At 42.9% G+C, this 27312-nt stretch overlaps 1 protein-coding gene and 1 long non-coding RNA gene across 2 annotated transcripts; one reads left to right on the plus strand and one right to left on the minus strand.

The window, feature by feature from the left end:
• Positions 1-265: 265 nt before the first annotated feature.
• LOC121681299 lies at positions 266-5112 on the minus strand. Its single transcript, XR_006022059.1, has 4 exons — positions 5012-5112; positions 1626-1812; positions 1196-1299; positions 266-560 (listed from the first exon to the last, which is right to left on the minus strand). It is a non-coding gene; the product is annotated as an uncharacterized LOC121681299 (long non-coding RNA).
• b4galt1l (DP-Gal:betaGlcNAc beta 1,4- galactosyltransferase, polypeptide 1, like) lies at positions 4549-25094 on the plus strand. The gene is made up of 6 exons (XM_042060926.1): positions 4549-5620; positions 6127-6362; positions 14160-14347; positions 19571-19693; positions 20959-21063; positions 22832-25094. Exons 1-6 carry the CDS (start codon positions 5329-5331, stop codon positions 22965-22967), a joined length of 1080 nt encoding a protein of 359 aa, XP_041916860.1. The 5' UTR covers positions 4549-5328; the 3' UTR covers positions 22968-25094.
• Positions 25095-27312: the final 2218 nt, after the last annotated feature.

Genomic DNA, 27312 nt, shown 5'->3' on the forward strand with positions numbered 1-27312 from the left:
TTCGGCCAGATTTTGACCTGTTGGTGGCGCTAGACGGCTGGGTTTAGAGGTCCGTAAATGAGTGTGAGTGGTCAGTGGAGTGTCCCGAAACTTTCTGCCAAAAAATCTGCACTTTTTAGCCAAGCGTTCTATGGGCTGCCATAGACTCCAATGGCGGAAGTGTAATAATAGGAAAAGCTAGTAACTCAATGGGTGCCTTCGCAGCTTCGCTGCTTGGCCCCCAATGAATGGCTCCTACAACAAGTCATTGGGAAACACATGGTATTTAATTATTTTTATTATTTGGCAGGAAACAGTCACAGATATTTACATTCAACTTTATTAGATGTTACAGCTTTTTGGCCACAGTGCTATACAAGTTAGAAAAATACTGTAACACAAGGAGCTATGAAACATTCAGTGCTGCCTGAGGAAAGGACAAATACTGTAATACAAGGAGAAACATTCAGTGCTGTCTGAGGAGAGAGTACCTGAAAGAAAGTACTTAAATGTCCGCACGTCCATCCTCATTTACTGTACTCACTTCCTCCGGCTGTTCTGCACTCATCCTCTTGTGGTGTCTGCAAGGTAGATTTATTATTATATTAAGGTAGTATTTATTATTATATTAAGGTAGATTTATTATTATATTAAGGTAGTATTTATTGTTAGCAAGGTAGTATGCATTGTTATAGTAAGCTATATTTATTATTGTTATAAGCTATATTTATTGTTATACTAAGGTATATTTATAATACTAAAGTAGTATTTATTGTTATAGTAAGGTAGTATTTTATTTATTGTTATACTAAGGTAGTATTTTATTTTATTTTATATAAAATAATACTAAGGTAGTATTTTATTATTTATTATAACTAAGGTAGTTATTGTTATAGTAAGGTGTTGTTATACTACGGCCTCGTAGTTTGATAGTCCTCACTTGTCGCTGTGGATAAAAGAGTCAGCTCAATGGAGCCCCGAAAAACCATAATGCGAAAGATCTTTTTAGGACATTTATTTTTAGAGCCTCGTTCCCTCGCATTATGTTTTGCATTCCCTCACAATACTTTTGCGCTCCCTTTTGCGAGAGAACGCGAAGGGGGCTCTAAAGATAAATGTCCAAATAATTCCCACTATGGTCCTTTAGGGGCTCAGTATAAATGTAATGTAAATGTAATCTATGGAATAATTGTCAACTAAAGTTACAAAGATTCACCTGTAGGGGGAGCCTGTAGATAAGGAAGATCACTTGCACAACTGTATGCTCTGCTGGTTGGGCACAGGCTGGACGTGTATCGGTCACAATGCTTACTGTCACATCTGAAAAGACAAGAGTTGTATTCCACACTTAACTGCATTGACCAGGAAACCCTTCATTCTGAACATTCCACAAAATTCAATGTGCCATTGAGCCGTAATGAGAAAACAGGCTTCCTTTATTCCTCCCTAATCTGTAGGTATGCAGCAGCCAACCCCTTTAATTAGACTGTAATCTGTGCTCAAATCTACTTAATAATCTTCTGAAAATTCACTAAAAACATTAAGGGTGTCTAATGGTGGATCAGGATGAGCAGCAGAGAACATTTTGTTATGGTTATGGTTATTGTTATTGCATTTAGCAGACGTTTTTGTCCAAAGCGACTTACAAAAGCTGTGAGAGAGTGGTCAGGTCAGGTCAGCGCAGGACTGAGTTACCAATTATCCAGCACCTTTACAGCCAGTGCTGCAGGACCAACTATCCAGCACTTTTATAGCCAGTGCTGCAGGATAAAGGCCAAGTGGATCTCTTTTCACCCTCCTGCCATCTGGTAGAAGCTACAAGAGCCTGCAAACCTGTACCAGCAGATAAAGAGACTGTTTGTGGATAGAAACTATCAGGATGCTGAACTGTCACTTCACTCTCTCATAATGTGTTCAGATGACACCTCTGCACTTTTTAAATATTGTTTCTTTTCTTCTCTTTTTTTCTTATGTTTCTAATACTCACTCACTCTTCAATATCAGAAATGAATACATTCCCTTAATTAGTATTTAATTTACTCCTCTTTAAAGTTGAGCTGGATCTTGAGCACAAAAAAATTGCATTACTGATACTATTTATGAGTACATGACAATCAAACGTATGAACTTTGAATTGTGAATTGTGTGGGTGCGTGTGTTTTTAAGTTGTTTTTGAGGCAAAGGTTCCATGAAGAACTCTCAAGGACCAATAGTGCACTGTCTATAAAATAAAAAAAAAACAATAGAGTTCACACTCCTCTGTGCAATTCATATTTAGTGTCACCAAACTACTATAAGAGCTCTATTGCAGTGGTTCTCAAACTGTGGTACGGGCTGACTCCTTCTAGTGGTAATCTACTCAAGGAGTCTCCAAGAATGTTTTTTTTATAAAGATGACATAATCACTTCAAATGATATCAAAATATATATAATTCAAAATCCTTAACTACGCAATCAATGAAAGCAAATTTAAACTATTTTTTTGTTATGAAAAAAGTAGGCCTATATTTGTTTTTATATTAGCCAATAGGAGCCAATAGGCCTACTAGTTTAACTGTATGGAGCATTAGCAAATGGTTGACAAGCAAAGCTGTGATGGCAAACAAAGAAAAAGGAAGCAAACATGATGGATCAAAAACATTCATGCACTCGCTCCAAACAGGAAGTATTAGAAAGAGAAGTGTGGAGAATATGTGGAGCAGAAACTGAAATTGGTGACAATGAGCCCAGCCCATGTGACTAGTGAAGCTTCCATGGCACCTGCCAGCAACAAACGACACAGAACAGTATGTACAATATACAATATGTGAAATTGGCAATAAAATACAATATGTGAATTGCATTTTAATGCCAGTCATAATAGCCTACTTGGAGAGTCAATTGTTTTCTTAGGTGGTACTCATTGGGAAAAGTTTGAGAACCACTGCTCTATTAGCCTAGAAATCTAGACGCACCCTATAGCAGCAGCAAATGTCATTTGCAGCCAGGGCACTGCTCTATAGCCTTTATCAGACACAGGATCAATGAATGGAACAGACATGGGTCATTCTACAAAAACGTGCCATTTTATGTCCCTCAAACAAAAGTGTCTTGCAAAGCTGAATTAACAATTATTTTATATTTTAGGAAATATAATAATGGTAAAAATAAATTATTTACTTTTTAAGAATTCATCATTTTTAAAAAAAATGATTTTAAGCACTTTTCGTATTAGGAATATTGCAAAAGCTGTAAAAATGGCTTGTTCCTTGGTATGACTTGTCTATTTACAGTTTTGCTCTGTCTGACAGAAGGGGACAAGCTAGTTTTGTCAACCCTGTTACCACAAAATCATGGATTAAAAAATAATTTGATTGAAAATTTAAATGTATATATTTAACAGCATTTTAACCTCTCTTGAATGCACACCATGTGGTGTCATGGTGTCCACCACATGGCTAGTAATGGCTGCCAATAACAATATTTCATCAACCCTGTTACTGTCAACTCTGTTACTGTCAATCCTAAAATCTAATAATTCATGTGTTCAACACCAGAATTATTTATGTAACTCATAATTATTTGTATAATATTCATGAATAGTTACAAGAGCACTCATATTATTTTATAATAATATATGTTTTTTTTGTAACAGGGTTGACATAGCACACATACCTCCATTGACTATTTGTTAAAGTAAGTAAATAAATAAATAAATAAATAAATAAGATAGCCTGAGATGGCACCGCATGTTTTTCTGAGAGGTAAGAATCTACTTCATCCAAATAGGTGCTTCAAGACTTTAAAAACTACTTTGAAAATTAGATATTTTGAATGCAAAATGCCACGTTTTCATAGAATGACCCACATAGCAAAAATGCTCATTTTGAGAACTATAGTTTGCATTTTGATGTCCAGTGGGTAATTATTGATTGAAATCACACAATGATTTGACGACAGGATGTGTTGTTTGAAGGCAAGATTTGCTTTTGCTGCATGTTTAAGTGTTTTGAGAGAGTAACAGCCGCAAGCAAAATGTGTTATTTTGGCCAGCTTTTGTTCAGACGCGGGTGTTAACTGTTTCGAGAACGTGAGTTGACACAAGCATCAAAACCATCGAGAAAAACTGTAATTACCGGGACCTAAGTAGGCCTATTATTTCACATGTGAATGGTGGAATGACTTGTTGAATCCAATCCTGACTCCATCTATGCCCAATTCTAACCACCAGGGCGCGACGTGTGTCCATAAATATAAGGTAGTGCGATGTTTGCCCCAATGTGAACATGTTGTTCCAGAACTTATTTTACAGTTATTTCCTGCCCTGCACATAGACCAGCCTGCCCGAACACTTGTAAAATGTAGGTTCTGGGAGACACAATTAAAAACAATTCTGTAAATGCATCACATAATATACTTCCCGAATCTAGAGGGCCTAACCGAACCCATGATCAGTACACTAATTATTGTAGCCTAATGGTAAATCCACTAACTTTTGCTGCGTCCTAGCCTACTGAGGGTAGGCTGTTCTGTCATGTCTACATTGCCACCGGTGGCCCTTACGCCCACCACTCTTCGCCTTGCCCCTCCCCAATGCTAGGGTCTCCCGGAAAACGCAACTCACAGGTCGGCAGAAATATGAGCATGACTCGCGTCACAAGTCAGAGGATTTCGTAAGGAGGTTGGGATTTGAAGAAAACTAGCAAATAATTAACCTGGAGGCACAGTTGTATTTGATGTGTTTAAAGTCTGTCATCAATCAAATAGGTTGGGCTGTTGCTACAATGTAACATTTATGGTAGCCTAATGTTAGTTGATTAACTAACTCGTTACTTGTTAGCGGATGTGCAGACCTAGACCTGGCTTTGGGAAGAAGACGCCGTTTACCACAGAGAAGCGTTAGCCAGCTAGCTAGTTTCAAGTAACTTTTGAGGTGGTCTTACTGTTAAGACTAATACATTCTACTGAGGAATATTGTTAATGTGAGAAAGTTTGTGGGTTTAATCGGATTTGTGTAGGTGTAACTGTATATCGAAAATGTCAAGGACGTTACCTGCTTCTTCGTGAGAAAGTCTTGTAATGGAAGTAACTAATAGTTCAAGTCGCTTGAAAAGTTCCATCGACCGAAAATGAGACATACGTGGGCTAGCGAGAGCTATGTTAGGTAGCTAGTAAGATTGTGAAGTCTTTGGAACGTTAGCTCCCTTGGCACGGGGCTAATATTTGACTTGTGAAGTTAGACTGACATGTTCACTAGTCGAAATAATAACGATATTACCGCTGGTAGATAACATTGTAGGCGTTGATACTTCAGCCGATTTAACGGTGCATTTCTTGGTGTAGTTAGATAGTACTAAATTGTCTTAAATTATGCGCGATTCAAATGTGAATTTCGGTGTTCTTCACAGAACGTGCAAATTGCTTGTCTTTTTCTGCTTCGTGTACATCTCAGCCACTTTAGTTTACTATGCCAAGTCCGTTAACTTTCGACTCGCGTTTGTGCAGAATCAGCAAAGTCACAGTAAAACAGAGTCGAGTAAACTCGAGGCAAAAGACGCTGGCGCGTCTGAGTTAATAGTCACATTAGGGTCCAATTTCTCCGAATCCTCCGAACCGGGGCACAAAACTCTGGAGCAATGCCCCGACCCCTCGCCTCTTCTGGGTAAGTGCACGGACGGTCGGTTTTTTTGTTTAGATAGCTGCTAAAATAATTTGAGAATGTTTCCTGGCTGTGCGGCTAGGCTGGGGCAGACAGAGTTAACACACCCTCCTCTGACTTATATTGGGGTTAATAAGTCACATATGTTTCCATCAGCAACGACATACTGTTGGTAATATGGCTCTTGGCTAAAACCTTGCGCAATTACTCGCATATATACATGCATGTTCAACTTAAGTGTCGTCTCCGTATCAAAAATGTTACTTTTTCTGTTGTGATGCTCCCATATCAATGCGATCTGCTTAGACTACAGACTGCCCCGGTTTCTGGGTGAGAGGGATTTTGTTAGTTGGTTGTCTGACACACACACACACACACAGAGATGTTTATGCAGCTGTGAACAATGTTGCTAACGTGCCTCTGTCCTTCTATCTCTCTCTCTCTCTCACCATCCCTCTCTTTCTCTCTTCCCCCTTCTCTCTTCCTTTCCCTCCATCTTTATCTCCCAGTTGGGCCGTTGCGGATCGAGTTCTCGTCTCCGGTGAGCTTGGACACGGTGCGGCATGAGAATACGGAGCTGCATGAGGGAGGGCGCTACACGCCGCCGGACTGCGTGGCCCTGCAGAAGGTGGCCATCATCATCCCCTTCCGAAACCGCGACGAGCACCTCAAGTTCTGGCTATACTACCTGCACCCAATCCTACGCAGGCAACAGCTGGACTATGGGGTGTATGTCATCAATCAGGTACACACACACACACACTATCAAAGAGTTATCCTCAATCAGACGCCACCAACATGACACAGATACATAGGAACACACACACACACACACACACACAGGTAGCTCGCGGCCTCCCTCGGCATCAATATCAGAGGCAGTGTCAGCCGATTTTGCCAGGGTTTCAGTCCCGAATGTATTTTGCAAAGTTGATTGACAAATATAAAAACATTATTCCGATCGTGCATTGAAACCTTGAGATGAGATGAAGCAATTTATCAAGCATACAGACAGAACAGGACACGGATGTTCTCTCTCTTTCATGCAGCAGATCATACTTGAACATAACCTTACCACAAAACATAATTTGGCACGACTACTTCGTGAGATAGAGGGAGAGGGAAAAAGAGAGAGGGAGATCAACATAATCTCCCTCATTGATTCAATCATTGTGGTGCAAATGGAGGCTAGAGTTGGTGGATTAATCTATCAACAGTGAGAAGAAAGCAGGCAAAATGTGAATTATGAGAACCGTTTAGACTCTATGGGACAAGCCCCGAATGTTTTCAGCTGCTAGTGACGCCCCTGGTCAATATCTCATGCAATAATCTGCCACCAGATTTGCCTTTATCATAAAAGATAAGATGATAATGATTAAAATCCAACCATCTGTCACAATAGCCTTTAGCCCTAATAGACATGTTTGCTTCCTGAAGGTCCCTAATAAAAAAACATATTTTACTACGGTTTCCTTTTCCTTTGGTTACTACAGGAGGCTTACGGAGCAGTACAATACTTAGTTTAATAGAATGGCTTAGAAAACACTAAATTACTTGCTTTACTGAATTGTGCTAGTTTATGTAATGAAGATTTGTGAAATATCACTTTCAGGAGGCTGCTCCTTACTGGGCGTTTTTCGATCATCAGAGAACGTGTTCTTGAACTGGTGCCATTCAGAATTATTTGAACCTTGGTGCTATCTAGTGAACCAACCTGCATTTCCATCAGTTTTGAAGAGAACCAAGGATGCGTCATCAACAATGGGTATTGCATGCATAAACAAAAGTTAATGACATGCATAAACAAGTGATAATATGACAGTTGTCCCGTAAAAACGGCAGAAATTAGCTGTGTGATGCTAGTTAACGCCTACAGTGTAAGACTAGTTGACTAGTTTTGTTTACGCATGGCAACGTTGATATGTGGAAATATATGCATATTTCACCTTATTGCACATAGTGTTGCTTGAAAAGACCAGGGCTTAGCTGAAGTTCTGCTTTTTAAAAGAAGGTTATTTCCTGCAACTTCCTTTCCCAGGATTGTAAACGTCTAATTTTAGGGAAAAATATCAATCCCTACCAGGCTAATCCCTATAGGCATTTCATATATCAGATAGTAGCTCACTGTACACACTCACCGTACACACACGCGCACACACACATACATGGATATGCTTATTGTGTCACATGGACACAAGGACACATCACTACCGCCACATCACTACTCTCTTTGTGTGTGTGTGTGTGTGTGTGTGTGTGTGTGTTTGGGAAATGACAGGCATTTCCCTATTGAGTCATGCAGTGTTCCCACCTTAATGATGCTAACCTGTTTAGATTTCATCATAAAAGGTCTCTCTCTAAATCATACACACACAGTTAATCTGTAACAGGTGTTATCGTGAGTTCAGTCCCTGGACCCCTCCCTCATCCTACACACCTTATGCACACACACACACACACACTCACACTCGCGCACACACACACACTCTCGACTTGTTTTACGCATACATGTCCCTCCCTATGCATTTACAATCTTTTTCTCTGTCACACACATCCAGTACACTCCCATTCCAACACACATCATACATGTACACACACACACTCTCGACTTGTTTTACGCATACATGTCCCTCCCTATGCATTTACAATCTTTTTCTCTGTCACACACATCCAGTACACTCCCATTCCAACATCATACATGCACACACACACACACACCCATACATTCACCTACACCACACACACACACACACTCTGGATGGTGACGGGAGGCTGTACCAGGGCTTTGAGCTCTCGCACCTCTTTGTTTGAGTCTTTGCGTGGACCACAGGAATTCCCCCCTCAGTGAAAATGCCGTGCCCCCAAGTGTGTGTGGACTTCAGTGTGTTTGTGTTGGTCAACAGCATTATGTCCCAAATATGGTTCCGTTTTGAAGCCCGACTTCTTCCAAATCTCCAAGTGGCTGTTAGAACGGCCCCTAACCCAAACACACATCCGGTTTCAAGTGGCTGTTAGAACGGCCCCTAACCCAAACACATGTCCGGTTCTCAAGGCTGTCCTCCTTAGAATCCTCTTAGAACCTTCTTCTGAACCTCAGCGACTGGGAAAGGCTCTGACACTGTGGGGTGTTGGGTCATACTTGGTGAGGGAGGGTGTGTGTGTGTGTGTGTGTGTGTATGTGAGGGGTAATCCTGTTGTTGTTAAACAAGCTTACTGTCGAGCTGCTTTGAATTTTATTGTTACACAGGTCACACCTAGAACAACTTGGTCAGCTGAGGAGAAGAAGCAGTTTGACTAGAACACGTTAAACTATCTGTAGTGAAACCGACCTGAGTTAATAATTACCGCTTACACCATGTCTCTCACTGTGTGTGTGTGTGTGTGTGTGTGTGTAGAGATAGATAGATAGATAGATAGATAGATAGATACTTTATTGATCCCCAGGGGAAATTCAAGGTGTGTGTGTGTGTGTGTGTGTGTGTCTGTGTATCTAAGTGTGGATTGTGAGTATTGGACACAGTGATTGCTTTCATCTACCCTGTTTGCTATCGGTAATTCTGTGTAACTGTTTGGCACAGATCACATCCGATCATGGCAGATTGCAGGCATTAAGTTATTAAATATTAAAGGGACACCAGGCAAGCCTGATGCTTTTTCTTTACGTAACTCCCTCTCGCTCGGTCTGAAGCTCTTTTCCTTTTCTTTGCATCTTCCGTCAAGGGTTTTCACTGCTTCTTCGCCGGCTCTGCCATTATACACACGTTTGCAACAATCGCTAGCGTTTCGTTAGCCTGCCTCTCTGCTGTGGATGCAGGATGTAAACTGATCCTGCTTCGGTCGGCGGATACGATACACTGAACTTGCAAGCGGGATATTCTTCCTACAGGCAGTAGGGGCGGGTGAGAGAGTCTTCATTCGCCCTGTAATGAGTCATTTAACCATATACTGACTTACGAAGATGAGTAATTAACACGAAAACATTGCCTGGTGTCCCTTTAAAGATAAATGTTACAGAAGCTTTTAAAGACTCTGCCAAGTGGCATATAATCACAATGCTGCATAATCATAACTGGTGTTTGCACTGTGTCCGGAAAGCCACACATAAATCTCACACACACACATACACACTCAGTCACACCTCTCTGAGGACAGCAGTGACAAGAAGACGCATGAAATCCACCGTGTGTGTGTGATTTAGACTTGCCTGTCTAGGCTGATGAAATGTTGCCTAAAAGGGGGGTAGAGGAGATTGAAGCAGGGTTTTACTGAAAAGAGTGTGTGTTTTCTCTGTCAGTCTGGTGTGTATGGATGGGTTTTGTCTGATGGATCTGTCATGTAAAAATGCCATATGACAAGAACAGGCCCACACTCGCATACCGCCCCCCCCCCCCCCCCCCCCCCCCCCCCGCCACTGTCTTTCACATCAAGTAGGCTACATCTTAAAAACAACACCGTTACGTTAGCGCCTCACACAGGTGCTAAAGCTGTTACACCGTTACATTACAATGAACTTTCTTCTCTGAATGACCTGTTTCAAATGAAAAGCCTCTCAAAGACATATGGCCTCTTCAGTCATGAACTAAATAAACACATTTTAGGCCTACATTATCAAGAATATGATTTATAAACAGATAATTTGCTTTAATTAAATAACCTATTATGGGGTTATTTACAGTAAATATCCTTGATTATGCTATGCTGAGTTGTGGAAGGGAAATGGGCTGTTTGTTTTAGTAGTAGTTGGCTTGAAGTATGGAATTAGATGGATAGATCACCATTTGGATTTGCAACAGATGGATTCACAAATAAATTACATTTGCAGGATACTTGATATACAGGCTAAATGCAAATATGACAATGCATGATATTAAAACAAAATATAGACTATAACAGACCAAAAATAAAGTAGGCACTAATATGCTTTAAATTTTGTTTCCTGTAAATGTTGTCAGTCATTTTTAATCTTTGCAACTGGTGCATTGGCATGTTTGGCTGATGGCTTGAAACGTTAGAAAAAAGTTAGTGTAGAGCCCTGCACTTTCTTACAAAGCCCATCCTGTGATTGGTAATCGGTATCAGCAGATACTGATTTTCAGTGATCGGTATTCGGATTGGTAACCAAAAGCACTGATCGGAGCATCCCTAATTCCCACATACTCCGTCATCATAATGGCTTATCTAAGGAACAGGCCGCATGGTGGCTTAACTAAAGAACGAAACTATGATTCCCACATCCTCAAGTCATCATAGTCGCTTAACTAAGGAACAGGCCACAACAAATCTGTTTTTAGTGGATGGATTGAGAGAATGATGGTTTGGAAAATTCCCAGCCGATTAGAGGACGTTGGGTTGGAAAGCCCCCAGGTGTTTAAAGAACAGTGATTTGAAAAGTTAAGTCTTCAAAGGTCATTAGTTTGGAAAGCTCCCAGGTGTTTAAAGAACAATGATTTGAAAAGGTAACAATCATTAAAGGACGTTAGTTTGGAAAGTTGTTCAAAGAGTTCTCTCTCTCTCTCTCTCTCTCTCCAAACCAACGAATAAACAAAGCAACAAAAAAGCAGATAAACAAAGGCCTGGAAACAAATAGCACATAGAGGGCCCAGCCAGAGCCAGAGTGGCACCCCAAAACAGCACTGAAGCACTGATCAGAGTGGCACCCCAAAACAGCACTGACGAGGCAGAGTGGCACCCCAAAACAGCACTGACGGGCCAAGTGGCACCCCAAAACAGCACTGACTGGGCAGAGTGGCACCCCAAAACAGCACTGATCAGAGTGGCACCCCAAAACAGCACTGATCAGAGTGGCACCCCAGAACAGCACTGACGGGGCAGAGTGGCACCCCAAACAGCACTGAGAGGGCCCATCAATTTATAAATAAATGTTTTATGCTACCTCGGTATTCATACTGACCGTGCAAATGCAAAAGGAAAAACAGCCTGGAACTGTAGTTTTAGCGCTAGCCTCTCCAGTCAGTAGTTCATAGAACTGTGTTTCGTAGAACGCTTTAGTCCGAAAGCACCTAATGAATTATTCACATTCTGTCTGTCTCACACACACATGCAAACACACACAGACAAACATATACATAGAAAATCTTGCTGTGGCAGCCACTTGCCAATGTTTATGTAGTGAGAGAGGTCTGGAGTGTGTGTGTGTTTGTGTGTGTGCGTGTGTGTGTGTGTGACGGCAGAGGAAGTAAACAGGCTGGAATGGAGCGAATTTGTCTGATTCCCTCACAACTGTGTTCTCTGATTCCTGCATGATCGTTTGTCTTTCTCTTCTTTCTCTCCTTCACTCTTCCTTCCCCACTTCCTGCCGTTTGGTGTGTGTGTGTCGACATGTCTGAGCATGTGTGTGGTGGGTCGGGATGTGTGTGTGTGTGTGTTTTGCCCAGGTGCTTCAGTGCTTCCAGACGGCTTCTCTGTCACTGGCTGCTCTCACCATCTTCTCCTCTCTCCCTTCTTTCTCTCTCCTTCTCTCTATCACTCTCTACCTCTCACTCTTCTCTCCGTATCCTATCTCATTATCTCTTTCCCTTTCTCTCTATCGCCCCATTTCCTCTTGTATTTTCTGTTTGTGTCTGTGTGTGTGCTTCTTGTTCAGGTACTTCTTTCTCTCTTTCAAAGGTCTCATCTTCCTGATGCATTAGTTCCATCCTCGCTCTTTTCTTTAGTGTGTGTGTGTGTGTGTGTGTGTGTGTGTGTCCATCAGATAAAGCCGTAAGGGGAGCTTACTCTTTGTGTGCTGTGAAAGACCGTGTCAGGGATAGGGCAGGATGCACCAATTTAGGTACAGGCAGTGAATGCCAATGGATTAATAGCCTAAGCAACTTAAAATAAAACAAAAACTTAGAAGCACTGTGTAATGTTCTAGAATGTTCACCACATGAGGTATTCTGTTTGTTTGTTTGCTTAGCAGACCAAGCTAGCTAGCATGATAATGGGAACTCCTATAGGTAAGTATATAGCATGCAAGCTAAGAGCTGTCTATTGCACCCAGGCAGTACATTTGGCATTGCCCATTTCCCCCAGTTTTCAGATTTAATCTGATGGTTATTTCTTCCCTTGTACCCATACACCCAGATAGCAAAATCAGATTGGCAGATAGCGGACCGCTGGTGGTATGCCGCTGGTGGCGTGCCACTTGTGGTCCCCCGTTAGACCACCATCTATTTAAATTTAACTTGTCATGAATATTAAGAAAAGTTAATACAATTATATATGGAGTATAACTTAACAAATGAGAAAGATCTCCGCCAGCCTCTTGCTATCAATCATGTTGACTGACCATTTGTCATGACTTTCAAGAATCAGAATTAGGCAACGGGTTTTAATGCAAGTTTTAACGCTGCATGGCCACTGTTAATCTGCCCTTGCAACAGTAACAGTAACAGTAGGGATGCGGAACCTGTTAAAGGGTGAATGGCTGTGAGATTTACATGCAATGGAATAATGTTGACCCACAACATAGCTACCTCAAAACGGATCTGGTCTGGAATAATGTTGACCCACAACATGGCTACCTCAAAACGGATCTGGTCTGGAATAATGTGGACCCACAACATAGCTACCTCAAAACTGATCTGATCGGGGGCGCTGTGGCGCAATAGGCTACAGCGCCAGTACCATGTACGGGTCCAAGTGCCCACGGGGACCCAGGATCGAACCCGACCTGCGGTCATGTCCCGATCCCACCTCATCACCCACTCACTTCCTGTCTATCTTCACTGTCCTATCAGAATAAAGGCAAAAAGCCCAAAAAATATACTTAAAAAAAAAACTGATCTGGTCTGTAATAATGTGTACCTACAACATATCTACCTTAAAACTGATCTGGTCTGGAATAATGTGGACCCACAACATATCTACCTCAAAACTGATTTTCGTATTAATCCGTATTAATAATGTAGACGTAGCCTCTCTCTCTCTCTCTCACACACACACACACACACACACACACACACACACACACACACACACACACACACACACACACACACACACAGAGTCACAGACACAGACTCACTTCCGCACATTATGTCTGTTCACAGAATTCCCACACTGCTGATGTGTGGTAAGCAGGGCTCCAGACTAGGGATGTAACGATCACCAGTTTAATGGTGTGTGTGTGTGTTCGAGCCCTGATGTGTGTGGGATGTAACAATTACCAGTGTAATCGTGTGTGTGTGTGTGTGTGTGTGTGTGTGTGTGTGTGTTCAAGCCCTGATCTGTGTGTGTGGGATGTAACGATTACCAGTGTAATCGTGTGTGTGTGTGTGTGTGTGTGTGTTCGAGCCCTGCTCTGTGTGTGTGTGTGTGTATGGGATGTAACGATCACCAGTGTAATGGTGTGTGTGTTCGAGCTCTGCTCTGTGTATGTGTTCGAGCCCTGCTTTGTGTGTGTGTGTGTATGTGTGACTGGCTGTTGTTGTTCTCTCTCTCTCTCTTTATTGTGAAGTGTTTTTGTGTGTTGGAAGTGTGTCTGTTGTAATTGGTTTTCTGATGTCTAAGTGTAATCTGTGTGTGTGTTTGTGTGTGCTAGGCTGGTGATGAGACATTTAACCGGGCGAAGCTGCTGAACGTGGGATACGTGGAGGCGCTGAAGGAGTACGACTACAATTGCTTTGTCTTCAGCGACGTCGACCTCATCCCCATGGACGACCGCAACACCTACCGCTGCTTCAGCCAGCCCAGGCACCTCTCCGTGTCCATGGACAAGTTTGGCTTCAGGTAACATTTTAGATACTTTATTCAATTCCACATTACAAGTAAATTTTCATTAGGAATCAAATGTTTTGAATGATCAAATAGACACACACACTCACACTCACACTCTCACTCTCACTCTCTCACACACACACACACACACTCACACACAGCCAACCATGATACAGGTTTGACTTCAGTAAACACACACACTCACACACTTACACGCACACACACACTAACACACAGCCAACCATGATAAAGGTTTGACTTCAGTAAACACACACACAATCGCGCTTACATTCACACACACTGATACAAAGGCGGACTACACAGAGCTAGAACAAACCGGGCAGAAAGTTGTGTGTGTGGGGGTGGGGTGGGGTGGGGGGGGGGGGGGGTATAAGTGTATGTGTGTGTGTGGGTGTGTGTGGTAAGAGGAGACTGTTGGTTGGTGTTACCATGGCTTCTAGGTTGAAAGTATAGAGCACATCTATTATGGCCTATGAAGCTCAACCTGTCTGACCAGTTTTACCGTGTGTGTGTGGTAAGAGGAAGATCAGGCAGGAGCAGACTGTTGGTTGGTGTTACCATGGCTTCTAGGTTGAAAGTATAGAGCACATCTGTTATGGCCTATGAAGCTCAACCTGTCTGACCAGTTTTACCGTGTGTGTGGTAAGAGGAAGATCAGACAGGAGCAGACTGTTGGTTGGTGTTACCATGGCTTCTAGGTTGAAAGTATAGAACACATCTGTTATGGCCTATGAAGCTCAACCTGTCTGACCAGTTTTACCGTGTGTGTGTGTGTGTGTGTGTGTGTGTGTGTGTCCATCCTTGTATGCATGAGTTGGTGGGTGCATTGCGTGGCATGTGTGAAGGTGTGGCTGACGATACTTGCTTGAGGCAATAGTAATTGTTCTGTTTGTGCTGACGTGGGTTTATCAGAGTTCTTAAACCCTTTCTACATCCATTGCTGCTAGCATTAGCTAAATGTAATTAAACCCTTTCCACACACACTGCTGCTAGCATTAGCCAACTGTAATTAAACACATTCTACACACACCGCTGCTTAACTGTAATTAAACCCATTCTACACACACTGCTGCTAGCATTAGCTAACTGTAATTAAACCCATTCTACACACACTGCTGCTAGCATTAGCTAACTGTAATTAAACCCATTCTACACACACTGCTGCTAGCATTAGCTAACTGTAATTAAACCCATTCTACACACACTGCTGCTAGCATTAGCCAACTGTAATTAAACCCATTCTACACACACCACTGCTAGCATTAGCTAACTGTAATTAAACCCATTCTACACACACTGCTGCTAGCATTAGCTAACTGTAATTAAACCCTTTCTACATACAGTGCTGCTAGCATTAGCTAACTGTAATTAAAACCTACACACACTGCTGCTAGCATTAGCCAACTGTACAAGTTTAACTTCAGTAAACACACACACAGACACAATCGCGCTTACATTCACACACACTGATACAAAGGCGGACTACACGGAGCTAGAACAAACCAGGCAGAAAGGGTATTAAACCCTTTCTACACACATTGCTGCTAGCATTAGCCAACTTTAATTAAACCCTTTCTACACTGACTGCTGCTAGGATTAGCCAACTGTAACACGCAAATATCAGCAGTGTTGGTAATTATTGTAAACAGAGGCGAATATTCGCAGCAAATGTTTTCTTTGAACAAATGCATTTGTACTATTTAATGTAAACAGTCCATTCATGAAGAATTGCCTCCTTAAACTGTTCGCAAACGTTATTTCTCATTCTCAGTTTGTTATTCCTCAGTCGCTTTGGTTTGAAGAATCTACTGAATGCATAAATGTAAATGCAAAACCTGCTACACTTACATGATATGGCCAGCAACAAAACACCAGTGGTGTGGTGGTTCTGTTTGTTCTCAGCGAAGTCCTGGGTGGAACGTCGAGCTGCATGCTGTCCTCTTTTCCTGACTGCTGTCTTTTTACGGACTGGGGCCAAGTCGTCTGTGTTTATAACAGAGAGAGAGAGAGAGAGAGTGTGTGTGTGTGTGTCTGTGTGTGTGTGATGGTGAGGAGGGTGTGGTTGATCCAAACTGCTGCTTATCCGGTCTGCCGTATTGTGTATGCAAAACTCTTTGCATCTGCCCACGTGTGTGTGTGTGACAGACAGAGAGAGAGAGAGAGAAAGGGAAACATAACTTCAATGTAGAATCAAGGTAGTGTGTGTGTGTTGTGTGTCCTTCCTGATGTGAAGGGTTTGCAATGAGTGTGCCAGAGGCAAGGTTGCAATTTAAAGCAGGGACTGAAAACAGAATGATTTTCATTTTGGTTTTTGGTTTGTTCTGAGCAAAAACATTATTTTTTCATTCCTGCTCCAAGGCCTCTCCTCTAAATGGTAACCGGTTAGAACGTTATAGAAGAACGGTTGATAACGTTCCTTTAAAAAATAAATTGTCATTACAAATTGATTTATGTCGATGGCACAGTACTATAGGCTTTTTTTTCAACAGCCTTAAAGCTTAAATCAAAGCACATTCAATATCAAGGCGAACTGTTAAAATCACTGTGTTTGGTAGGCCTATATCATATTAAATTATAGTATATTAAATTATATTTAATATCATATAAAAATGTCTGATAGCCTAACTTCAGGCACAGAAAATGTCCTTGCTTTAAGCCCTGTAATAGCCTAACCTATGTGTGGTGCTACCAACTGCATGACAGGCCTATAGGAATTTTCCTAGTGTTTCTGGCAGCCTATGTTATTTCACAAAATGTTTCAGTAATTATGCAGTATAATTCAGTAACCAGCCCACACACACACAGAGGCACATGTAGAGAAGTATCCAATATACTTTGGCACATAGGTTGGCGGTGCGTGGACTTGATTGGGGGACTTGATAAAAGATTACATTAGATTAGATTCAACTTTATTGTCATTGTGCAGAGTACAAGTACAAGGAAAACAAAATGCAGTTTGCGTCTAACCAGAAGTGCAAACAAGTGCAATGTGATTGATACACTTACTTGACTCAAGATGCTACCCAACTCCTGGTTCAGGCAATAGTCATCTCACGACTCGACTACTGCAATGCCCTCCTGACAGGTCTCCCAGCCTGCGCAGTGAAACCACTTCAGATGATCCAGAACGCGGCGGCGCGCCTGGTCTACAACCAACCCAAAAGGGCACATGTTACCCCGCTGCTCATCCAGCTACACTGGCTACCTATGGCGGCCCGCATCAAATTCAAGTCTCTAACGCTTGCCTACAAAGTAGTCTCCGGTTCTGCTCCCACCTACTTGAATGCCCTCATACAGACTTACACTACCTCCAGACCGCTGCGCTCCTCTGACGAACGACGCCTAGCTCTACCACCGGTACGCTCAAGCCAATCCAAACTTTTCTCATCTGTTGTTCCTCGTTGGTGGAACACACTGCCAGTTCCTACAAGGGCAGGGACATCCTTTTCCACTTTCAAAAAACTCCTGAAGACCCAGCTCTTTAGAGAACATCTACTCTCATAGCAACACTTACAACAAGTCTTACTGATCCTAGCACTCACCAGCCTTTTTAAACTGACAAGTAACTGTTAAAAACAGCACTTACCGACGCACTTACTCTTACTGTACTCTAATGTTTTTTTTAAACTGTCCTAAAATTGTGAGAATTGTTCTAAAACTTACTGTTTACCATGTTGTTAGTCGCTTTGGTTAAAAAGCGTCAGCCAAATGTAATGTAATGTAATGTAATGTAATGTAACAGTATAGAGAGGTGGTACAGTATAAACAATATAAGACATGTAGTGCAGTCTAGATAGTAGTATACAGTTAAGAAAGTGGTAGGGTTTACAGTAACATAAATTAACTCTAAGTATGCGCAGTGTATTAGCAGCAGTGTTGCCAATTTAGCGACTGTGTCGCTAGATTTAGTCAAATCTTTTAGCTACTTTCCATTTGAAATAGTTGGCAACACTGATTAGCAGTAACGAGCAGAATAGATATGGCTATGTAGTATGAACAATGTATGAACAACATATACAGATATATGCAGTGTAGTAGCAGTAACATTATAAGAGTAGTAAGAATAATATAGATATGCAGTGTATTAACAGTATTATAAGAAAAAAGAAAACAAAGGCCAAGCAGCTGTCAAAGTACAGCTCCATATCAGCAATTATAGGATATAGCATGTTTATCTGGAAGAGACTATGTTTCTTGTACCCTTGAATCTGTAAAAACTTATGATATATTGCTGAACTGCTTTAATCTACTGGATTATTCAGAAAATTTGATTCCTTATGAAACTTGACTTGTAAAGTCGAATCAAATAAAGGGCCCTTCCCATTTCTCACCTCTTAAAACTTCCACTTGGTTTTGATTGCCCTCAACATTAAAGTCCCCTCAACAAGGGAAGTGGGGGTGAAGATCTTTCCCTATGAATTGGGACACCACTATATGTGAATTAGCTCACCTGTCCCGCACAGCGCCGACGTGTCTACCGGTAGTAGCCTGCTACTATTTTCATTCAGGAACATGCCGGTTCCAACGGTCATGTTGACTGTTGTGCGGGCTGTGCTGGTTTATCTACGTCTGGTTAATCAACAAAGATATTCGTGTTCATCTGAACGCCGGAACACACATCCTAAATATTGACGAAACTACCCAGATCAGATATATAACGTTATTTGATGGGCAGACTCCCTCAAAGCACTCAGCAGATATCATGAACATCGTCAGATAGCTAAGATATTTTCTAACATTAGTGTTCAAAACTCAACAGTCCATTGGATGTGCATCAAACTAACATATTCCAACATATTTAGAAATTTTAATATGCTTATTTGCGAAAATATATGAGCAATGCAATTGTTCCTTTCCAGCGGTGTCAGCCATCTTGGTTGAAAAATTTGGCCGGCTCGCTGAGCTTGCACGGTATCCTGGGTAATTTCATCTCCCACTTCGTTTTAAGCCTGCATCGGTCCTGGCTGTATTTTGAGGGTTGATTTTAAGGGGAAAATAGCACTTCCCCTTGCTCCCTAAAGTAATGGGACACCCTACCCCTACACGTGCAAAAACGAGGGTTAGGGCAAAAATCTAGGGGAAGGGGAGGTATTGGCACGGGCCCAAATTATATAAAATGTGTGTCCCAGGACTCTGAGAGAGAGAAAATGTGTTGTAATGCAATGATATGGGACTGATGTCCTACTAACCTGTGTGTGTGTGTGTGTGTGTCAGGTTGCCATATAATCAGTACTTTGGAGGTGTATCGTCCATGAGCAAGGAGCAGTTCCTTAAGATCAACGGCTTCCCCAATAACTATTGGGGGTGGGGAGGAGAGGATGACGACATCTATAACAGGTACACACACACACACACATACACACACACACACATATCGCTTGACCCGAAGTAAGATAAGACTTTATTCATCCCACAGCTGGGAAATTTACTTGTCACAACAGCCCAGTAGTATTTAAATAGAGAGTAAGACACAGTGATTGCAACACGCCTTAGGGTTTCACCAATACTTTGAGGCAGAGTGAACCAATATATATGGTGAATAAAAAAGCTTCACATCACATGTACAGTGGAAAATGCACATATTAATAATGAAGTTCAGACACTACATTAACATTACAAATTTTCATGACAGTAGTGTTATACATTCTGATGGCAGATGGAATAAAAGACCTGCGAAAGTGCTCCCTCTTACATGATGGGTGTAGTAGTCTGTTACTAAAAGAACTGCTTTGCGCAGCCACTGTCCCATGGAGCGGATGAGAGGAATTGGCCATGATGGATGCCAATTTGTCCAACATCCTCCTCTCCCCAACCACCTCAACAGGCAGCCCAGGACAGAGCCGGCCCTTTTCACCAGCTTATTTATTCTCTTCCTGTCCCTCTCAGAAAACCCACTACCCCAACAGACTACAGCATAAAAAATAGCTGACGCCACAACTGTGTCATAAAAAGTCCTTAATAATGACCTGCACACACCAAAATACCTCAGTCTTCTCAGCAAGTGGAGACGACTTTGGCCCTTCTTGTGGCTGATGTTTCGTTCGTCACCACAGTTTCAATAGGAACCATATCCGGGCCATCGCACGCACACACGCACACACACACACACACACACACACACACACACACACACACACACACACACACACAGAGACAGAGACTAACTTAGTCACACTTTCTTATTCCCACAAATAACTGAAACATTGTTTTATTGTCTCGCACACACATACACACAGTAGCCCTGTAAATAATGCCCAAATAGTCTGGTGTATGGACTGAAGCCTGGCGTGCACACACACACACACACACACACACACAGGAGCCCTGTAAATAATGGGCAGGGAGTGTGGTGAATGGCGTGGCGTGGTCTGTGGAAACAGTGCGCTGGTCCACTCATCTCTGCTGTTATGATCTCGCTCATGGTATTAAATTAGCAAATAGATTTGGCCAAGCTATTTAGTCGTCACACTCACCACTTTACACTTTTCCAGTCATTTAAGTCAGGGCCCAGGGACCAAGGATCACACACTCATCGTCATACACACACACACACACCACCCCACTCCACTCCACAGACTGACGCAGGTGTATGTTCTCCATAGGTTGAGTTCTAAAGGCATGTCCATCTCTCGGCCCAGCGGAGCCATTGGGAAATGCCGCATGATTCGCCACGTTAGGGACAAGCAGAACGATCCTAACCCGCAGAGGTAAACTCTCTCACGCACGCACACACACACACACACACACACACACACTTATGTACATAGAACATGCTTCCCTGCATATAGCCTCCCTCACCCCTTGCACTGTGAAGTTAAAGGGGTGGTTCAGGATTTTGGACATAGGACCTAATTTACAAGTTAGCAAGTGTGATATTTATCAGTGGAGACCGTTTTCAACACGTTTTATCCACTCCTTCTAATTGCAGAGTTCGCAGGTGCTAGGCTAGCGCAAGTCATCAGTATGTGTTAGCCTGCCACTAAAAACAGTCTTACCCACTCCAAAGTACACCTGAGGCAAATTCCAGACAATCGATGTAAATGTCTGTGTTGATAGAATAGTGTTAGAAATACAACTACCCTCGCATCGCGTTGCAATAGTTACTTTGTTCCCTGAAGTTGGTTGTAGGCATATAAGCAACGCAGCTGCGGACTGATATTACCAAGGCTACTACTAGGTATCCCCATTGGAGTGCGCTTCTCTGTTTACTTTTCGGCGCAGTACTACTAACCGGAGCAAGTATAATTCCGCCGCTGCTAAGAAACTAGTCCCTCAAAATGTAATGCGATCATTGAAATGCAAGGATAGAATAATGTTAGAAATAAAACTATCAATCGATAGTCTGGCGTTATAATTTATTTGCCTCGGGTGTACTGTGGAGTGGGTAAGACTGTTTTTAGTGGCAGGCTAACACATACTGATGGCTAGCCTAGCACCTGCAAACTCTGCAACTAGAAGGACTGGAGGAAACGTGTTGAAAACGGTCTCCACTGATACATATCACACTTGCTAACTTGGAAATGAGGTCCTATGTCCAAAATCCTGAACCACCCCTTTAAGCAGAGCTACTCTATGGTTATAATGTCACATAATGCTAGCTACTCTTTGGTTATAATGTCAGGTAATGCTAGCTACTCTATGGTTATAATGTCACATAATGCTAGCTACTCTTTGGTTATAATGTCAGGTAATGCTAGCTACTCTTTGGTTGTAATGTCACATAATGCTAGCTACTCTATGGTTATAATGTCACATAATGCTAGCTACTCTTTGGTTATAATGTCAGGTAATGCTAGCTACTCTTTGGTTGTAATGTCACATAATGCTAGCTACTCTATGGTTATAATGTCACATAATGCTAGCTACTCTATGGTTATAACGTCACATAATGCTAGCTACTCTTTGGTTATAATGTCACGTAATGCTAGCTAGCCAGAGGTTGTAATGTCACGTAATGCTAGCTAGCCTATGGTTATAATGTCACATAATGATAGTTACTCTTTGGTTATAATGTCCCGTAATGCTAGCTAGCCAGAGGTTGTAATGTCACGTAATGCTAGCTAGCCTATGGTTATAATGTCACATAATGCTAGCTACTCTTTGGTTATAATGTCACGTAATACTAGCTACTCTTTGCTTATAATGTTATATAATACTCACCCCTCCACACACACACTCACGCCTCCCTCCCTGACTCGGTCTACTGACACATAAATATGAATTCACATGAACCTTATCAGATTATAGATAACGTCTACTGGTTGTTAACTTTGTAAACCCATTCAACCCACACACACACACACACACAAACAGTACATCTTTCAGTGTTGCAGTGTTCATGAAAGATAACAGTTTAATATAGTGTAAGAGTAAATATACTCAGTTGAAACATGCACATGTAATCTCATGAGATGTTGTGTTTGTGTGTCTGTGTGTGTGTGTGTGCGCGTGCGTGCATGCGCGTACGTGTGTTAGGTTCGACCGCATCTCCCGTACCCGGGATACGATGCACAAAGACGGCATCAACTCTCTGTCCTACAGCGTGGTGCAGGTGGAGAAAGACCTGCTCTATACCAAAATCACAGTGGACGTGGGGAAGCCTACCAAATAACACACACACTCACATACATGTACACAGAGACACACACACACACACACACACACACACACACACACATTCTTACACTCACATACATTTACACACACACACACGCTGAGGATCATATGCCTCCCTGTGAATGTTTGAATCCAAGGTGCCTTGCTCGTGTGATGGAGTACAAAAGTGGACTAAATAATGACCAAGCGTGGAAGGCGACGGTGTGTGTGATATTTATAACGTCTGGACACACTCGCACCGGGACACTGGACGCTCCGCTCCTGAGGCATCTTGGCCTCCAACTCTGACCTTTGCACATATGACTCTTACTTGAAAGATGGGATGTGTGCTTCTAAGTGCTTCTAAATAAGTGTGTGTGTGTGTGAGGGAGAAAGAGGTTTTCCTCCTAACTGAAAGTAATAATTTGTTCAGCCACGCTGATGTGAGCCATTGATACACACACACACTCACATACACTTAACCTTCCACAAATACCTGCCAACTGTGTGTGTGTCTGCTGGCAGTGCATGTGCCTTTACCTTTCTGTCCGCTGCCAGTGGCAGGTGTGTGTGTGTGTGTGTGTGTGTGTGTCTGTCTGTGTGTGTGTCCTTTTTAGTCCACAGTGTCTGTTAAGCCACAGGATGGCGAGATTCTTCTCCTCCAGGACAGGAAGAAGAATCGGAAGTCAGTCAGAGAGGAATGAAGGGAGGAGAGTGCTTTTCTCTCTCAAACCAAAGTGCCTCAGCTCCTCTCCTGTTCCACTCTCCCTCCCTTTCTCTTCCTCTCTCACACTCACTCTCACTCTCTCTCTCTCTCTCTCTCTCTCTCTCTCTCTCTCTCTCCTTTCCTCTCCTCCCTCTGTAAAAGAGCCCACCTCAGCACAGGAACGCAGGGGGGTCCATGTTACTGGTCTTTTAATTGTTTGCTCTTACAACATGCCTCCCAGCCGTGTGTGTGTGTCTGTGTCTGTGTTGACCAGCACAGAAAACTGGCTAGCTGCTGCAGGCTAGCAGTGGTATGTGTAAGCAAGGCACAAAGTCCACGTGACGCAAGCAAAGTGTGTGTGTGTGCAGACTTGTACAGTCTCTTATTTTCAGGGTTATTTTCCAAGCCAATCAGCTGCCTCAGACAGACAGACAGACACACACACACACACACACTAATAAAAACAGTCTCACCACCAACCTCCTGCTGAAGCCATATGCTGTAGTTCTGCAGAGAGCACGCTCGCCAAACACACACGACCTTCAGAGATTTTGTGTGTGTGTATGCACATGTGCCGCTCCTGAACCAGACTGTTGAATGTAACATTGCTGTGTGTTTGTGGACAGGATGTACAGAATCTTTAAGAATCTTCACTTTTCCAGATGCCCAGTCATTTCTTCACCAGATATGGCTGCTGCAGCCCTCTCTAGGCCCATAAACACACACACACACACACACAAGGCTCACTGGAAAAGCTATGCTGGATCTGGATAGTCTCTCACACACACACTCTAACCAACACTGAGATGTATGCTTGTGTTTGCTGACACATGCAGACATATCTTCCTGAGAGGATTGTACCTGTTTAGGTAGAAGCCTCTCATTCACACACACACACACTGGAGTGGTTTGGCTGGAAGGAGTTATTATTTCTGTAAATGATCCAATTAGGCCTGATGAGCCTGAGGACAATGGCTTTATCTAACGCCTGCACGTTTGAGTGAGTGAGTGTATGTGTGACAAGATAATGTGCTCCGAGGCTGAGGTGGCTGGGTTATCTGCATGGTCTGAGGTGGCTGGGTTATTATGGTCTGAGGTAGCTGGGTTATTATGGTCTGAGAGTGTGTATGCGTATGCAGTGCGTGCTCCGGGGTCGAGGTAGCTGGGTTATCTGCACGCTCCTCGGACGCCACTCCTTACAAGTTCTGATGTTCCGATGCTGCCCAGAACAATGGGTCGGACTGGACGGAATGTCTAGACTGTTTGGACGGACTGTCCAGACTGGTGGGCTCTCGGGCGGTCTGTCTATCTCTGTGTATGTTTGTCTGTCTGATTTTTATCAGAAGTGCTGAGTATCTGATTGCTGTATCACTGAACATGAACCCAAATCATTTTTAAAGATTATAAATTGTTTTGAATTAAAGATATTTGATTGTATCTGGTGATAGTGTATTTCCTGTAAGATGTGTGTGTGTTTCATTGACAAGTACAATTCTCTATGGCTGAGAGGATGTGTGTGTGTGTGTGTGTGTGTGTGTGCACATGGTAGCATGTGGGTACTTTACTGTTAGTACTTTGTGTATGTTTAAGCATGGTAGAATGTGTGTGCCTCGTGTGTGTGTGTGTTTGTGTTTGTATAAGTCTGGTAGTGTGTGTGTGTGTGTTTATAAAAGCATAGTAGTGCGAGTGTGTGTGTCTGGGTGCAGCTGTGTCGTTCCCATGAGGACTTCCCGCAGTATGAGAATCTCCACAGCTGTTCACCTCTATAGTGTGTGTGTAACTCAATTCTGTGTGTGTTTGTTTCTGTGTGTAGGTGAAGTATGTGTATGTTAAAGCAGGCTTTCTAATGAGACTCGGCACTCAAAGAATCCTCCATAGAAATGTATGGGGTTAGTTTGTAATGTCAATATGCTAGTTTACATAATATTCGTCTGATGTATTATGTCAATACGACCTCCCTTACATAGACCTCTCCATTCATTTGAATAGGAATATAACCTCCTTTACATAGACCTCTCCATTCATTTGAACAGGAAAATGGCTTCCTGACGTCACTGGCCAGAGCGTGTTACCAAGATTGCAAGTGGGGGAGTTTGCCTGAGTCACCCGGTTATGTTTGTATGGCTGTTTTTAATCTGTGCAGCGTGCAAACCCTCTCTCTATGTGTGTGTGTGTACAATGCGTTCCCAACGCTCAAACTCCCATCCTCTCTTTCTGTGTGTGTGAGAGTACACAGTGCTCAAACCCCCTGTGTGTGTGTGTGTGTGTGTGTGTAGGCTGCTGTTTGCTGTCTGGGCTGTTGAACCAGTGGACAACAGCACCAAGGCCATGGCATGTCACTGGAGATACAGGAAATGACATTGTTGTGGCGTTGAGACCTGACTATTGGCTTCCTTCCTGTTCTTGTGTGTGGCAGCCTCTTGTCTGGCACCCCGCCGCCCGTTTCCCTGTGACACACACACACACACACACACCATACAAATGCAGGTTAACACACCCATGTTATAATTTATCCATTTGTTATTGATAATAGTTGTTTGTGTTGTGCTCAGTTTGCGTGCATGTCTGCGCAAGTTAACTGTGCTTGTGTATGTGTTATCAGAGCCTTCCTCTGCTGATCAGCAGTTAGTGTGTGCATGTGCATTAACCTCCCTCAGTGATTGTTGTGTGTGTGTGTGTGTAGTCAGAGCCTCCCTCTGGTGATAAGCAGATGTCTGTATGTGGGTGTGGTGTCAGAGCCTCCCTCTAGTGATTAGCAGTCGGAGTACTAGACCGAAGACGATACAGCAGGGGTGTGTGAGCGTGAACTGAAGAGCGTGTCACACCTGTCTACAGGTAAGATGAGACCAGGTGTAAGAGGAGCAGTGTGTGTGTGCATATATGTCATTAACATTGTGTCTGAAATTGACCTCATGACACAGAGAACACTCAAAACAGATTATAAATGGTGCACTGCCTTCTATAAAGGTTGGAGACTAGTATTTCATGTGTTTGTGTGAATTTACGTTATCTGCTAAGGAGGAAGGGCGACTGCAGACCTTTCCATAGAATTGGCCAAAGTGAAACCAAGTGGCAGTGGTGTGTGTGTGTGTGTGAGAGCTGGGTCTGGGTGTGTGTATGTGTGAGCTGGGTCTGTGTGTGAGCTGGGTCTGTGTGTGTGTGTGTGTGTGTGTGAGAGCTGGGTCTGTGTGTGTGTGTGTGTGTGTGTGTGTGTGTGAGAGATGGGTCTGTGTGTGAGCAGGGTGTGTGTGTGTGAGAGAGCTGGGTCTGTGTGTGTGTGTGTGAGAGCTGGGTCTGTGTGTGAGCAGGGTGTGTGTGTGTGTGTGTCTGTGTGAGCTGGGTCTGTGTGTGTGTGTGTGTGTGTGTGTGTGTGAGCTGGGTCTGGGTGTGTGTGTATGTGTGAGCTGGGTCTGTGTGTGTGTGTGAGAGCTGCTGTGGGTCTAGCACTGCTCTCTGTGTCTCTCCAAGCCTCTAGGCCCAAGTTGGAGCCTGTGTGAGCAGCTGGAGCCTGTCTGTGTGTATATGTGTGTGTGTGTGTGTGTGTGTGAGCTGGGTCTGTGTACTCATGTCTGATGCATGTTGCTGTGAGTAAGGATCATTGAAACAGTTTCCAGTTTCTCCAGCGTAGCTTGTCATCATCACTACATGTTAAAGT

This window comes from Alosa sapidissima, chromosome 14 (genome assembly GCF_018492685.1).
Source record: "Alosa sapidissima isolate fAloSap1 chromosome 14, fAloSap1.pri, whole genome shotgun sequence".
In the NCBI taxonomy this organism is placed as follows: domain Eukaryota; kingdom Metazoa; phylum Chordata; class Actinopteri; order Clupeiformes; family Clupeidae; genus Alosa; species Alosa sapidissima.

What these genes read in the sequence shown, in the direction of transcription:
- b4galt1l (XM_042060926.1), top strand. Translation starts at nt 5,329, where the DNA reads ATGCGCGATTCAAATGTGAATTTCGGTGTTCTTCACAGAACGTGCAAA. An exon ending in GGGTGTATGTCATCAATCAG is followed by an intron (nt 6,363 to 14,159) that starts GTACACACACAC and finishes TGTGTGTGCTAG; the next exon opens with GCTGGTGATGAGACATTTAA. An exon ending in GATGACGACATCTATAACAG is followed by an intron (nt 19,694 to 20,958) that starts GTACACACACAC and finishes TGTTCTCCATAG; the next exon opens with GTTGAGTTCTAAAGGCATGT.